This window comes from Patella vulgata, chromosome 7 (assembly GCF_932274485.2).
Source record: "Patella vulgata chromosome 7, xgPatVulg1.2, whole genome shotgun sequence".
Lineage (NCBI taxonomy): Eukaryota > Metazoa > Mollusca > Gastropoda > Patellidae > Patella > Patella vulgata.
The window spans coordinates 60,448,755-60,462,072 of NC_065885.2; the positions used below are offsets into that span (position 1 = coordinate 60,448,755).

Here is a 13,318-nt window from a genome sequence, read left to right on the forward strand (position 1 = left end):
TATTTGCTTTTGTACTAAGACAGTGGTTGTCAACCTTTTTTGCTAACACCACACCTTGGAACACATGAAAAAATAGCGGCACACCTGGCTAATATATATGAAAAATATTTGAATTTTTTGCTAAAACAAACATGGTAAGTCAGACGGATCATACAACTGTAGACAAAGACTAGTCATAGACACATAGAATGACTCAAACTAAAAAAAGAAAACACGGCTAGGAACTTATCAGTGATCCCAAGTGAATATAATAATAATAATAATAATGACTTTATTTTCTGAGGGAAAATATTTAGTACATGAGTTCTAATTTTCAGGGGGATCACGTGGCTAAGTGGGTAAGACGCTAGCTCGCTAGCCTGGAGGTCGGGTGTTCGATCCCTGCATTGGCCGAGAAAGTTCATCCAGATTTTCCGGCGTGGTTCTCCCTTGTCAGTGATGCAGGACGGAGGGGCTGACAAGGAAAAGCTGTCTAGTCGTTCGGATGGGACGAAAAACCGAGGTCCCGTGTACACATTGGCGTGCACGTAAAAGATCCCTTGGCAGTTGGAATTCGATATAAGAGTAGGCCGTAGTGCCGCTGTCCGGGCAAAATTTCCCTTATAGCACACTGTATGGCGTATGCCCGTCTTCATTAGCCCAGGTTAGGAGCAGAACAGTAGGACGTTAAACTCCATTTCATTTCATTTCATTTCTAATTTTCAACATGTCCCTCCTACTCTATAAAACTAGCAACTACACAGTAATAATATTTACAAAGTGTATATATATCATATTATATAAGCTTATAATAAAGAAATATCAAACAAACAAACAATAAAGAAAGAAAAAAAAGGGCAAATAAACATACATTCAGAGGACAACAGAAATTAACAAGAGTTCAAAGATTTAACGTGTTTTACTTACTCCTTTCTGAAGATAAAACTTGAAGACGCATGTTTCACAGTATTTGAGGTAGTGAATTCCAGAGTACAGAGGCGGTATATTGGAATGTTCTTGTCATTGCCTTTTTCTTACTTTTTGGAATTGCTAATTTAAGTTGACTCTCTGATCTCAATGTCATGGTAGTTTCGGTCAATTTAGAATTTTCACAGAATGTGTTATATAAATATGATGGTAATTTGTCCCTTAGAATGTTGAAAGTGAGCATTCCTTGGTTATATTGAATGCGTTGGTAGATTGTAAGCCAATTTAGAGACTCAAACAAAGGTGCCGGTGGTTTTTCTCATTTTCTTAGTATGCCGTTCAAATTTCGCGGCACACTTAGGAAGACCCAGGTGTGCCGCGGCACACTTGTTGAGAAACACTGTAATAAGACTAGCACAGGTGGACTGAGAATGTGCCTGGGAGTCATGGTTCAACTGTCAGCTCTTTATCTAATCTCCCATAATGTGGGAAAATGTACCTGATAAATGTTTTATCACTAAAAAAATGACTAAATTTTCGGACATTAGTGAGAGATTCTAGGGAAATCTGTTCGTATATTTTGGCATATGTCGACGGGTGCAACCTAGCTAGCTAACATTAGAAAGCCGAAATAGCAGGAAAAATGAAAGAAGTTCTGGTTTTACAATAAGATTTCAAATCTCCCCCGTACCTGTGCACTACTGTCACACCTGGGTTTATCGGTTGGTCTAGACTAATTTAACGACTGTCAATAATAAACTAGGTCAAAGGCAGGGAAAATGGCGACAGCCAATAATAACAAGATATAGATAGATGATACATTGTCAAACGTTTGGTTGTAATTACAGGTGATTGGATCCATTCAGGTGAGTTATAAAACTAGCCGTTTATATAAGGTAAATATCTGGGAAAGGTGTTGCTTATTTACATATTATTAATTACTTGAATATTTGATCGAAAATGACCAAATACTATAAATAAAGCCCTTTCAAAACTTCCAAATCATCCATAATATTGGAAAGGTAGATATGTTGGGAAGGTATTAAATCTCTTCACACCTACTTGATGTGGGACCGAAAATGCCAAAAAACGGTAAACTATTATATAAAATCCCAAAACAGATGTAATACTGGAAATTAATGTAGATATGCCCATATGGAGGGTCTGTATCTGTATCTGTGGGTATACAGCGCAGGGTCCTGCTGGACATATAGTGCGCCGGAAAGGAGTGTGAGGGTTTCTTTGAAGCTCTCAACAGTGGTGCAATGCGTTGATGTATCTTGTAGGTGGTTCCAGTCTAAAGTTGTTTTGATAAAGAACGAGTTTCTAAAGGGTGATGTTTTAGCTGTTTGGATTTTAAAGCATTTGGAATTGTTGAACGAGAACTTCTCTACATGGTTTTGATGGTCAAAGTCACTGAAATCTCGGGTCTTAATCCTGCGTTTATTTCCAATTGGTGTAAGAAATTCTTGGGGGGGGGGGGCAATGATGGTATTTTCCCCTCGACCACTTTATAGAATATCACAAGACGTAGCGTGCGTCGGCGTTATTTGAGCGGTGAGAGGTTTGCATCCCTAAGCATTTTGTTGACACAACCCTCTTCTCGTGAGCGGAAGTCGCTGGCTATAAATCTAAATCTGGTAGATATCTGGGGAAGGTCTTATATTTATCTATTCACACCTTTAATTACCTGAGTGTTTGATCAAAAATGTCTAAGAAAAGGGTTAACTAATACTATGATGAATAAAGCCTTTTTTTAATAAATCCAAATCAACTGTATAGATACCAGTAAGTACAAATGTTGATACCTGGGGAACGTAGGCCTATCTTACACCTACATGAGTGTTAGACCGAAAATGCCCAAGAAAAGGAAAAAACTATTATAAATAAAGCTTTTTTTATCCAAATAACCTATATTATTAGAAAGGTAGATATCTAGCTGAGGAAGGTGTTATAGTTACACCTACTTAAATTGAAGCTAGGGTAAACCATTATAGATAAAGTCATTTTTTTATATCGAAATCACCTGTAGGAAAGGTAGATATCTAGCTGAGTAAGTGAAATGAAATGAAATGAAATGGGGTTTAACGTCCTACTGTTCTGCTCCTAACCTGGGCTAATGAAGACGGGCATACGCCATACAGTGTGCTATGAGGGAAATTTTGCCCGGACAGCGGCATTACGGCCTACTCTTATATCGAATTCCAACTGCCAAGGGATCTTTTACGTGCACGCCAATGTGTACACGGGACCTCAGTTTTTGGTATCATCCGAACGACTAGACAGCTTTCCTTGTCAGGCCCTCCATCCTGCATCACTGACAAGGGAGAACCACGCCGGAAAATCTGGATGAACTTTCTCGGCCAATGCAGGGATCGAACACCCGACCTCCAGGCTAGCGAGCTAGCGTCTAACTCACTTAGCCACGTGATCCCCCCTAGCTGAGTAAGGTGTTATAATTACACCTATTTAAATTGAAGCTAGAGTAATAAACTATTATAAATAAAGTCATTTTTTTTTATCCAGATCACCTGTAGGCCTATTACATGTATAGGAAAGGTAGATATCTGGGTAGGTGTTATATAGGCCTACATGTAAAACAGGGGGCGCATTTCCAGCCCTTGCTATGGGCACTCTTTTCCGTAGATATAGGCTACTAAATTAGACTGATTGTTTATTTATGTTACAGTGGCCGAATGTTTTAATGTGTGTACGTTTATGAGGTCTATCATTGAGCCACTTGGTTTCGATTCCCCGCATCTATGTGACAAGGGTAGTGCCGTCTGTCCAACCTCGTTGGTTTTCTCCGGGTCCTCCAGTTTCCTCCCACAGCTAAAAACCCCTACGCACAAGCAAATTGAAATAAAATTGAACCATATGTTAGTCCTGAAATGACCTAGTTTGTGCCCAGTGGACCTTTAACCCTTTTTATCTCTCTTTCTGTTACAGTGATGTATGGAGGAATAATAAAACAGAATGATGATAGTGATGACTAGAAGATTGGTTATAATGGAGAGCGCTGTGTTCATTCTGTTGGGGATTTTAAGCTCACCAATATTAGCTTTGGACACATACTGTAAGTAATAACAATATACCTATTTGAGATCGGTTAGAGATCTGAACAAAATGGAAGATGTTTGCGATAAAAGCCTGTGGTTTTGTACGTGATGAGTCGAAAATGGAGGGTCACCTGCCTTTCTCTGGCTGCTGTTCGGATCCACTAGTGGCCAGGGCCGGAGTAAAGGGGTTTTGGGGGTCTGAATCCAGGGCTGCAGCCAAGGGCCCCCCAATATTAAAGGGGCCCCCAAGATAGTTATAAAAATCAATTTGTTACATGTCTGTGGCAAATAAATCTATCTATCTACCTACAATCTGATTAAAACACAGATCCTATTTCGTTTTTTATAGTTCAAAATTTCGTTCTACTTGTCTTTACTACACTAGCAGTTATTACATAACCCGCGTTCTGGTTCACGTGTGGGATTAGCCAATGAAACGGTCTGTTGCAGCGAGTTCTTGGCGTGCGATGCACTGAATTGTGGGTATCCTACTAGAAACATCAATGCTGATTGGTTAATCAAATGTCTGACGTCATAGGTTCAAAAGCCGCTCGTAGTATCCCTGACACGACCTTCCACTACAACTGGTCAGATCTTCATGTAGTAGAGGCCTTCAAAAGTATAAAAAAAAACAAAATGAAATATAGATCTGTATTTTAATCAGATTGTAGTACATTGTACCTACAATCTACCATACTGACATTCATATTGTGAGTGTGACGGACAATGACCAGAATATGCAGTCTTTCATGTTTATAAAATTGTGCGGGAGCCATAAAAAGCTCCTGATACCTTGAATATATGCAGTTTAAAAGAAAACAAAAACTGAAAGTAGTTTATTAATCTCAATATTTAGGAGAGTGATTTAGCTAATTTGCAGGAGTCTTTAATGACTCCTTCGAAGGAAAGCTGACGTGCGTCGAGAGGAGCAGGAGCGAAAGCTACCCTTAAACGTGAAGGACTGAATATGTCCTCTTTTTACTGTTGATGCAAGCAGTCCAGTGATATTTTTAGCCAGAGGCCCTGTGTAATCTTAATCTGGCCATGTCGGTGGCTCAGTGTGTTAGACGCTTGCTCACTAATAAGGAGGTCACAGGTTCGATCCCAGCCTTTAAATTCCCCAGTGATGCAAGATGGAGGGCCTCTAAGAAACATTGACTAGTTGTTTGGATGGGATGGAAAATTGAGGTCCTATGTATTATGTAAACATTGGCATACATGAAAAGAACCTTTGGCAATTAGAATTGGGAAAAAGAGTATGCCGTAGTGCCACTGCCCAGGCAAAATTTGCCCCATAGTACAGAACAGTAGAGCATTAATCAAGCTTTTATTTCATTTCAGATGATCTGGATCGTTTGTCTACGTGTAATCGGGAAGTGACAGTTTTTGATGAGCAAGTTGTTTTAAACGGTCGTTCAAACGCGGCACCAGCCAATCCACCAACAGAATGTACTATATATATAAAATCTGGCTATACGGATGGTAAGAATCGACTACAGGTCGACATAGAAACAATAGCTATCGAGGATTGTGCAGTATTTGTTGACTTGTTCAGCGGAAAAGGTGCATATGGTAATTCTCTTGTAAGTACCTTTCATATCATAATTCAAGTTGCATTGGCCACGAAAGATCATTAAGAAATTTCCAATGTGGTTTCCCCTTGTCTGTGGTGCAGGACAGAGGGCTGGACAAGGACAGTGGTCTAGTCGTTCGAATGAGATGAAAAACCAAGATCCCGTGTACACATTGGTGTGCACGTTGAAGGGCGCTTGGCCGTTTGAATTAGATATACATGTAAGAGTAGACCGTAGTGCCGTTGTCTGAGCAAAATTTCCCTCATAGCACACTGTATATGGCATATGCCCGTCTTCATTGACCCAGTCGGAGCAGAACAGTACGTTGTTAAACCACGTTTCATTTCATTTAGTAGCGTGGTTTTGATTCGTTACTTGTATGCCAGTCTTCATTAGCCAAGTTGGTGCAGAAAAGTAGGATGTTAAACCCCATTTCATTTCATTTCCTTACTTGTATGTGGCAAGGAGTAAGGTCGCACATGGTTTGGTCTATGCTATGTCATTCAGTGCCCCCCTATCCCACCCTATTGCTAAAGACCCTTTCATTGAAAATAAAATTGTATTGTGTTAGTTCAAAAATGATCTGGATTGTGTTGAGTGGACGTTAAAACCTAGATTTTATTATACTAAATAATAGGCTAATTATTTATTTATTTATTATTATAGAAAAGATTGGGATGCAGCAGTAAAAATAAAGATTCATTATACTCTGATAATGAATGGATTACGGTTCAGTTTCGACGTCCTACTATTTTATATCAGACAGCTTACGTCATCAAATTAACGGTGAAGACATACGGTAAGTTAACGATACTTAGAGATGTATGTGCACAAGCACATGTCCGGAAACAGTTGTGTATGCCCAATAAATGAATATCTAAGTGACCGAAAATTAGGACAAGACAGTCGTAGAAATTTGGACATTCATTGCACTTCTATCTATTTCACTGAACTAATATTCCAATTTATAGAACTAAGAATCTCACTAATATTCCAATCTATAGAACTAATAGTAAGTACAGGGGGACTGCACCACACAAAATTTACACAAAAACAAATACACGAACAGGACATCATACTCAGGAAAACACAAACATACAGACAATTTAAAAAAAGTAAATGGATCCGGGGGCTAGCCATAAGCGTCCACTGCGCTGTACAGTCCCGGGTCTGTAGTGACACAGATTTCACTCAAATTTGAAAAAAATTAGGAATACAACCCAAAAAACCCATTGTGTAATGCCAGCATGAGTCATGATCTGCTATATGCTACACGAAATATGAATGTAAGCATATGTAGTAAAAATTCAACTATACAAGTAACCACATCGGTGAAATGTATAAAAAAAGTAGTCTAAACTCTTAAATTCAATAAAGAAACGCTTCAGTATTCAATACATATAGGGTACATGTTCCATCGTCACAAAAAACAAAAACAAAACTGATTACAAAGAAGCAAGTAAGAATCTCACTAATGTTCCAATCTATAGAACTAAGATTCTCACTAATATTCCAGTCTATAGAACTAAGAATCTCACTAATGTTCCAATCTATAGAACTAAGATTCACCCTAATATTCCAATCTATAGAACTAATAATCTCACTAATATTCCAATCTAAAAGTCCACCCTCTATACACGTTAAAGATACATTATATAAGAGCTAAATCTGCCTGTTGAAATTATATTTTCTGGCTTGAAATGTTTATAAAATTATTTTTTAGATATTTATTTACATGACAAGCCAATAATCAACTCTCTAGTACATCAGATGGTCGAGATTTAATTGAATTTGAACACCCGCAAGATAAAATGGATAATCAAGACTTAGTCTTAAATATTGCATCGGGGCGGTAGGGTGTACATGGCAAGGAGTAGGGTCGCCTGACCAGCCTAGTGGGTTTTCTCTGAGTCCTCAAAGTATTATCAAAATTAATATTTTATATTTATCTTATATTTTGACGTTTTTATGTATTTTAATGTTTTGTTTTATGTACTTTCAGAGGACCCTGATGTTCCTGGTATCTTATTGGGTGGTTCTACATTACCACCTGGTGCTATTATAGGGATTATTGTTGGTTTGCTAGCCATTCTCCTTCTAGCTGGTGTCCTAATATGGTGCTGGCGTTCTGGTCGACTGTCAGATTATGTTGGCTTTATCCCTAATGATAAACAAGACGAGGAATTAAAGAAAGATGGCAAAAAATCTTTAAATGATGGGGAAGATAATCACGCCATTGAGAAATCGGATAAACTAGGAAACGGGGTCGGGGTTATTAAAAAAACTGGAATAGATCATCAGGATCCTAAAGTATGGAACACCATAACTAGCGGAAAGTATGATCCAAATGGTCCCCGTCGAACAGATGGGCCTCAATTCCTGGGCCGATCTTCCTATAGAGACGTTCGACCACGGAAATTTGACGATGATTTAGAAAATAGGGTGATAATTAATAATAATGAAAATAGTGACGCTTCAGCTTCTTGGCAGAAAGAACAGACTGATTTAAAAAAATTGTTGAACAATGAGATACGTCAAGGGCAGGGGTCAAGGGGCAGGGGTCAAAGTGCAAGAGGTGAAGGTGGCGATAGTAAAGAAACATTAATTGATGATGTTTTTGAAAGTGATGATAATAAAAATAAAGACAATAGACTTCTATCTAATGGAGGTGATGATGCTTATGAAAACGTAGCAACTCCACACTATTTAAAGAAAAAAGACAGTGGGAATGAGTTCTTTAAGAGGGGGGATCCTACTAGGGGTTCGTCAAGAAGGGGAGAGGATGGTTCCCCTACAAGGGGATCGTTACGAAGAGGTGACACAGGGAGAAGTAGTAATAAAAGTACAGGATCTCATCACGATGACATGAATAAAGCCAAGAATCTGGCTGATGAAGCTACTGCTGTAAAACTAAAATCTTCTAAATCTCAATCAGGTCCTGGGGGCCCACCTTCTGATTTTGATTCCAGTAGTTTTATGTCAGTACCAGAACCAGAAACTGTTACAGCATCAGTTCATGGACACTCAGGTCATGGTGGTCCTGGTGGGCCATCACAAAAACCTCCAGATGACACATCTGATGATTCAGAGTTGAACGAAATCAATTCTAGAGCGAAACCTGGTGAATCAGAAATGGTGCCCAATCCCAACCTTCAACAGAATCAAAATAAAGATGCCCACAAATCACCAAATTCGAAGAAAAGGAAGAAAAAGAAACCAAAACAAGAAGTTAAAGATACACTCCCTCCTGAAGCTTTTGAACCTTTGTTTGACCGTCCAGTTTCAGAAGAACCCTATCCTGCAGGGATGCAACCTTTAAATGCTGGGTACAATCCATATGGTATACCAGGAGGAATGTATCCCTTACAGGCATATGGAATGCCATATGGTATGATGCCTGCCCCAGGAACAGTTCCACCAGGAACACAAACCTATGCGTATGCATATCAAACGATGCCAGCACCTGGTGCACATCCCAACATGGCACCACAACAAATGGCGGGGAAGGCTGCCTGGATTGTTCAAGAAACACCAACTAAAAACGGTCCAGTCCAAAAAACATCTTTTATGATGGCTACGCAAGAATCACAACCACGAAGTCATCACAATCAGAGTTATCCTCATGGTAGTCCAGGTCAGCCATACTCTTCCACTCCATACGGAGATACACCACATGGTCGTGGCTCAGGTAGAAGAAAATCTAAACCTCGAAATCCTGGTGATAGTAACAATGCATCTGTCGTCCCTGCTGGAGCTATTCCCCCTGATAATGGTCAAGGTCACAGAACAGCCATGATGAAATCAGGAGTTGACCCAGTTACTGGCATCGAGACAAATCAGGTTTTATGGACAGATACAACACGAGATCCCAGTGATCCACCACCTGGGGCGAATCCACAGATTACTCGTAAAACTGTCATCAGAACGACAACAAGATCAGGTTACGGTGAATTACCAGAAACTGCAGATGAAAGTAAGTATATATTCAAACAATCAATAAGTAATTAAAACAAAAGCTAACAATTGAACATAATGTGATAGGTGTTGGACACGAGGCAGGGTACTCTTACATTCTAGTTTCCCCATGTCGGGGGGTTGGATGGCCTAATGGTTAGCACGCGCGTGCTGTATCATACGGTCTGTCATTGAGTCAACTGGCGGGGTTTCGATTCCCCGGTTGTACGTGACAAGGAGTAGGTCGCCTGTCCAACCTCGTGGGTTTTCTCTGGGTCCTCCGCTTTCCTCCCACTGCTAAAGACCCCTACGCGCAAGCGAATGATTGAAATAAAATTGAACCATGTGTTAGTCCCGAAATGACCTAGGATTGAGGATTCGTCAGGGAAGAGCATATAGTTATTTGGATGGGATGACAAACAGAGGTCATGTGTATACCATTGGCATTTGGCAGAACATTATGGATCAATTTACTGCCAGTTAAAAATGGAAAGATGTAGTTGTGCTGCCAGGGCTAAATTTCCTCATAGCATACTGTTTTGCTTCATTATCCTGATTGGTTCAGAAAACTAAAGATGTTAAACCTAGAACACTGCTATACCACTTCTTATTTGAGGAGTTCATGTAATTAAATTGCTTTTGTAATGACCTTTGACCCAAAATTTTTTTTTTTTTTATATTTCAGTCACAGATCATTTATATTTGGAAATCGAACCTCACGACCAGCCATTTTTATCACCATCACAGAGTGGTCCTCACTCTATCACGGCAAACTCTACACCAGATCGTGATAATTTATCGTATTATCTTGGTAGACATGCAGGTTCTTCGCAACAGGTCATACATCCAGCACCAAGTCGTAATAAAGCTATACGTGATAGTGTTTCTATAGCTTAAGTCTTTTATAGTTATAAACCAGTGTCTCTAAACCTTATTTATATATCAAATGGTTGTCTTCGGTATTGCCCATGTGCAGTGACTAGTTTGATCAAGTGAACCAATCATTGTGTAAGAAGATAGAGAATGCTGCTCGATTAAATAGAATCAGCAAATTGTAACAATCCTGTGTTTTATTCAATCTGATTAAAACACAGATCCTATTTCGTTTCATTTTTTTATGGTTCAAAGTTTCGTTTTACTTGTCTTTACTACACTAGGATCTGGAAGAGGAGTTTTATTATCGGCGTTCCGGTTGAAGTGAAGATTTGTTATCATTGACATGTTCTGGATGAAGTGAGAGATTAGCCAATGAAACAGTCTGTTACGGCAAGCTTTTGGCCTGCTTAAATAATGATAAGAGTTATGCCCCTTTATTTTCAGGGAAAAAATGTCCGACAAGAAAAATTTTGAAATCTCATCACTGCCGTTGACATTTCTAGTTGTTTGCCCACAGTTCGCTTTAACAGACCGTTTCATTGGCTAATTCTTCACTTCAACCAGAACACCATTGATAAAACTCCTCTTCCAGATCCTAGTGTAGTAAAGACAATTAAGTAAAATGAAATTTTGAACTATAAAAAATGAAACGAAATAGGATCTGTGTTTTAATGAGATCGATGATTGTGTAAATAAACATAATAATTATTGTAATTTTATTGTACATTGTTCATTAATAACTTTATGGTCATTATTTTACATATAATTTTTACGCATAGTGCTTTTTATAAAAATTCAAATTAAATTTTACAAATCATTTGTTTTAATATTTATATATAGATGGTATAGTCCTCGTATAACAGACGTAACCAACCGATTTTGAGAAAATATTACACAATGGTTCGAGTCTTGTGGATCTTGATCAAAGACCTGAAATGTTTTGTATTTTTTAATTTTTGTTTAATTCTGAAAACCATAACATGTTGTACTTCTGATGTACGAGGACTGCACTATCTTCATTATTAATCTTTCAGTGTCATTTAGTAACTGGATAGAGCAATAAACTATGACACATACAGTAGAACAATCTGGATGACATTTCGAAGAGTAGGCCTATCCTCTCAACATTATCAATCTATTATGTTAAGAGAATACTCTTCGAAACTTCGCCAAAATATATTAGTATCTGTTTTCCATGAGTATGTGTTTTTATTATCTTCATTTTTGTAACAAAATTTATATTCATTAAAAAAAAACCAGAGATAAATGATCTCAGTAACAAATTAACCCTCTGTGGTGTATGCCATGGGTTCCACGTCGGCCATATTTTCCGGTCAAGACCTAGGGCTATGGAAAATGACCATAACAAGATCTGACCCAACGGTCATTTTGCACGCCGGAAAGAGAGCCTTTTTTTCAAAACCCAATTTTCGAACATGGCTACGATCGACCTCCACTGTGTAACACTGTATATACTGTATACCAAATCAGAGTAAAACAGTAGGTCGTTAAATCCCATTTCATTTCGTTAATTAATTTAGACGGTCTCAAACTGCCTGAGATATATAATAATAATAATAATAATTGATTTATATAGTGCCAACAATTCAACTCAGTGAGCTGCTCTCAGGCGCTTTACATAAGTACAACTAATATAAAATTACAATAACCACAACACATTAGTCCATAAAAAAGACATAAACAAAAAACGGAGAATAGCTATACATGTTGTTAGACCATAATATTCTAGTTTTTGAGGGTTCCGCAGCTATTCACCTGCCTTAGGCATTCTAAATAACACTATAAAGGGTTAATTTCACCTCATGCATCTATTAAATTCAGGTATTAATTCATGAGTAGGATCATTTGTAAAAGTTTCCATCTCAACTGTTAAAGATGCATTATGTAAGAGCTAAATCTACCTATTTCAGGTCTTTATTTTGCCTTCAAATGTTATATAAACTATTATTTAGAGATTTATGAACATGACCAGCCCATAATCAACTCTCTAGACCATCGGATGGCAGAGATGTTAATGGATTAGAACATCTGCGAGATTTAAAAATTGAACGATGAAAGTACTAATGGGGTTGCTACGATAATAAACGATAATGAACGATCTACGCTATATCTTCAAACAGTCATAACTTTGCTCAGAATAAAGTATTTGAATGAAAATTTCAATATATTCTTTTTTCATTATCGATTTTTGAACTATTATAGCAACAATGTCCAGCTCCTTGTCTAAATCTTACATAATGCATCCTTATATCCCTTGTCTAGAGAATCCCCGGTTGTACGTGGCAAGGAGTAGGGTCGCCTGTCCAACCTCGTGGGTTTTCTCCGGGTCCTCCGGTTTCCTCCCACTGCTAAAGACCCCTACGCGCAAGCGAATGATTGAAATAAAATTGAACCATGTGTTAGTCCCGAAATGACCTAGTTTGTGTCGAGTGGACGTTAAACCCCATTTCTCTCTCTCTCTCTTTCCCCATGTCAGTTCAACAGGATTGAGGATTCGGCAGGGAAGAGCATATAGTTGTTTGGATGGGATGACAAACAGAGGTCATGTGTATACCATTGGCATTTGGCAGAACATTATGGATCATTATGTAAATAAAATTAAACCATATGTTAGTCCCGAAATGACCTAGTTTGTGTCGAGTGGACGTTAAACCCCATTTCTCTCTCTCTCTCTCCCTTGTCTAGAATAATTATATATTATATTTCATATCATCTTTTATGAAATATTAAATAAATAGAAAGAAAAAGTTAAATAAAGTTAATCATTGAATAATTCCAATCTGTAATTTTTTTCTTTTCGCCCCTGTCTATCCGTCCACATGTCAGTCCGTTATGTGGACGCTTGTGTGTAGGGGTCTTTTATAGCAGTGGGAGGAAACCAGAGGACCTGGAGAAAACCAATAAGGTTGGACAGACGACCCCTCTCCT

General features: G+C 38.4%; 1 protein-coding gene across 1 annotated transcript; it reads left to right on the forward strand.

Annotated features, from left to right (window-relative positions):
- Positions 1-1,636: 1,636 nt before the first annotated feature.
- Positions 1,637-13,169, forward strand: LOC126827513 (uncharacterized). The gene is made up of 6 exons (XM_050556936.2): positions 1,637-1,772; positions 3,856-3,982; positions 5,307-5,548; positions 6,206-6,338; positions 7,542-9,512; positions 10,179-13,169. The coding sequence occupies exons 2-6, from the start codon at positions 3,883-3,885 to the stop codon at positions 10,388-10,390; spliced, it is 2,658 nt and encodes an 885-aa protein (XP_050412893.2). The 5' UTR covers positions 1,637-1,772; positions 3,856-3,882; the 3' UTR covers positions 10,391-13,169.
- The last annotated feature ends 149 nt before the right edge of the window (positions 13,170-13,318 follow it).